The sequence below is a fragment of the Pinus tabuliformis genome, chromosome J (assembly GCF_031772625.1).
Source record: "Pinus tabuliformis cultivar Carrire ecotype Pingquan chromosome J, CPIR1, whole genome shotgun sequence".
Taxonomy (NCBI): Eukaryota; Viridiplantae; Streptophyta; class Pinopsida; order Pinales; family Pinaceae; genus Pinus; species Pinus tabuliformis.
In genome coordinates, this window is record NC_142295.1 from 124,098,924 (window position 1) to 124,101,163 (window position 2,240).

Genomic DNA, 2,240 nt, shown 5'->3' on the forward strand with positions numbered 1-2,240 from the left:
TACAATGACACCTCTTAACATGGAGCTTTACCGTCTACATATCGATCAGAACAACACACAGCAACGATGATGGTGCACCTAGGGTTGCGACTCTCACATCAACAATGATTAGTTACGGTAGGAGAGAGAAAAACGATGATGATGACGCCACTGGCAGATCTGCAACACCACATGCAGAATCTTTTCCTAAATCTGAGCGATCTCAACGACCAAGACACATCCACGTCTACCAATGAACAAAAAACTGATGAACACTAATCGTACACTTTCGGATAACACAGATCTCGGGAATTGAGCCTCTCATATCTGGAGCCCTCTCGATCAACCCTCTGGCTCTGATACTAAATTGGAATATCAGGAAAATGCACACAAAGAACATACAATTGAAATCACACTTCTTATTGATTAAACTGTCTTGACAACTATTACTTATATGAGCACACAATGATTATCTATTGGACGATAGATCCCAACAATCTGGATCTGACATTCTGAAAATAATAAACTACTTTTATTGTCTAACTAAATTAATAATAACTCATGAACAACCAGAAACAATTCAATAAACATATTACTTTTCTAGATTCTTCCATTTACATTATTCTAACATTAAATAGATAAATGTAAAATTAAAATGGATATCCCCTACAAATAAAATTGCAGATCAATTCTTCCAAAGTTGTAATTATGTATGGATACTGGAAAGTGGATATGAAACTAAATTTTTTAACGAACTTATGTCATTTGTAACGGGAAAAACCCATTTATCGTATAAAATGGGATTGCTGTCGTTGTAATTTGAAAAGTGTATAAAAAGGAGACGAATTCGCTCTGAACACACAATACTGAACGAAAATAGATTTGAATTCGCGGAAGTACATATAATCACGTAACGATAAAGATACGATCTCTGGCGCACACATGACAACGGCATCCTACAATCCGCAAACGACGATGACGATGGGAGGAAGTCATATAGTGACTCTCCTTTATTTTGCACGGTGAACGTGCGGCTCTACACTATTTACGACAGGTAAACAGATATAGAGATAACTATATTTAGCAGTATAAGATAGGATTGGAGAGGAGATACTGCTCCACTTTCCTCAACAGGGCAAGGCTATCTTCCTTTATCTCTTTCATTTTTCCTTCGTCAGGTTGAACACCAGGAAGAGTTTCGTAGTTACAGGTCCAGCTCGCTACGCATCCCCCTTCTTTCCTAGGAACCAATTTGACCTCAAAGCTCGCAGAGCTCAGTTTGTTCCCCAGTGGTCCTCCTTCGATTACTGTATACTTATACACAAAATTCTTCTCGTGAAGTTCATCCACTCGCTCCTCGACGAAGCTGAAATCCCTCTTACCTGTTACAGGAAAGTGAAAAACCTTGTAAGTGTTAAATAATAAAATAATACTCAACCCCATCTGCATCGGCTACGCTAATTAAAGCGGGGAAATAAATAGAAGTGGAAGTATAATGCTGTTAACTATGATATGTGATCAAAAGAGGAATTTATGGGTGTTGTACCAGGGGTGAAGTTGATATGCTTGACGGTGCCCACCGCTCCACCTCCTTGAAGTAAGGTCACAGAAGTGGAAACTTCGGGCAAAACCTTTGGCAAGAAGTTGTGGCTGTCTTTCGTTGTGGGGTTCCACAACCTCCTTGCCTCCACTTGAACCACATCTTCCGTTGTTAAAGTCCCTGACACCATCTTCAACTCGCTCGCAACACAATAGTTATTTCTTCAATATTATGGCACAAAACGAAAGATTCTTGCTCTCATGTGCACTAGACGAGGCGCTATTTATAGGAGTCGTTTACAAATTACCTTTAAAATATGTACATTAAAGAGAACGAATAGGCGATGGCATGAAAAGCCACTTGCATGTGGTCACTTGTTATTTGGACTGACGGATGGCCGCACACCATGCCAACTACTTGTTTCCTCTATTGAACCCTTGGCCTTTGTGGCCGACCAATAGTGAGCGCCATGCTTGGTTTCGAAAAGACCTAAATGACAGCAATCCCTCGGACCCCACTGTCTGTCCCGACTTTGAGAAAAGAAAAATGGATGGATGGATGAGTGTTTTTAAAAATGGATGGATGTTTTAACACCGAATATCTAGAAGAGTTCCGAAAATGTCAAAGCCGCCATAAATCGCTTACAAAGGCTTCTACATTCACCAACGACGTGCCATCGCTAATGTTGAATGCATATATTTCAAAATGACTTTTCTGTGTA

At 39.9% G+C, this 2,240-nt stretch overlaps 1 protein-coding gene across 1 annotated transcript; it reads right to left on the reverse strand.

Annotated features, from left to right (window-relative positions):
- Positions 1 to 1,031: 1,031 nt before the first annotated feature.
- Positions 1,032 to 1,793, reverse strand: LOC149225916 (major pollen allergen Bet v 1-D/H-like). The gene is made up of 2 exons (XM_089375178.1): positions 1,526 to 1,793; positions 1,032 to 1,361 (listed from the first exon to the last, which is right to left on the reverse strand). Exons 1-2 carry the CDS (start codon positions 1,707 to 1,709, stop codon positions 1,060 to 1,062), a joined length of 486 nt encoding a protein of 161 aa, XP_089231304.1. The 5' UTR covers positions 1,710 to 1,793; the 3' UTR covers positions 1,032 to 1,059.
- Positions 1,794 to 2,240: the final 447 nt, after the last annotated feature.

What these genes read in the sequence shown, in the direction of transcription:
- LOC149225916 (XM_089375178.1), bottom strand. Translation starts at nt 1,709, where the DNA reads ATGGTGTCAGGGACTTTAACAACGGAAGATGTGGTTCAAGTGGAGGCA. An exon ending in GCATATCAACTTCACCCCTG is followed by an intron (nt 1,362 to 1,525) that starts GTACAACACCCA and finishes TTCCTGTAACAG; the next exon opens with GTAAGAGGGATTTCAGCTTC.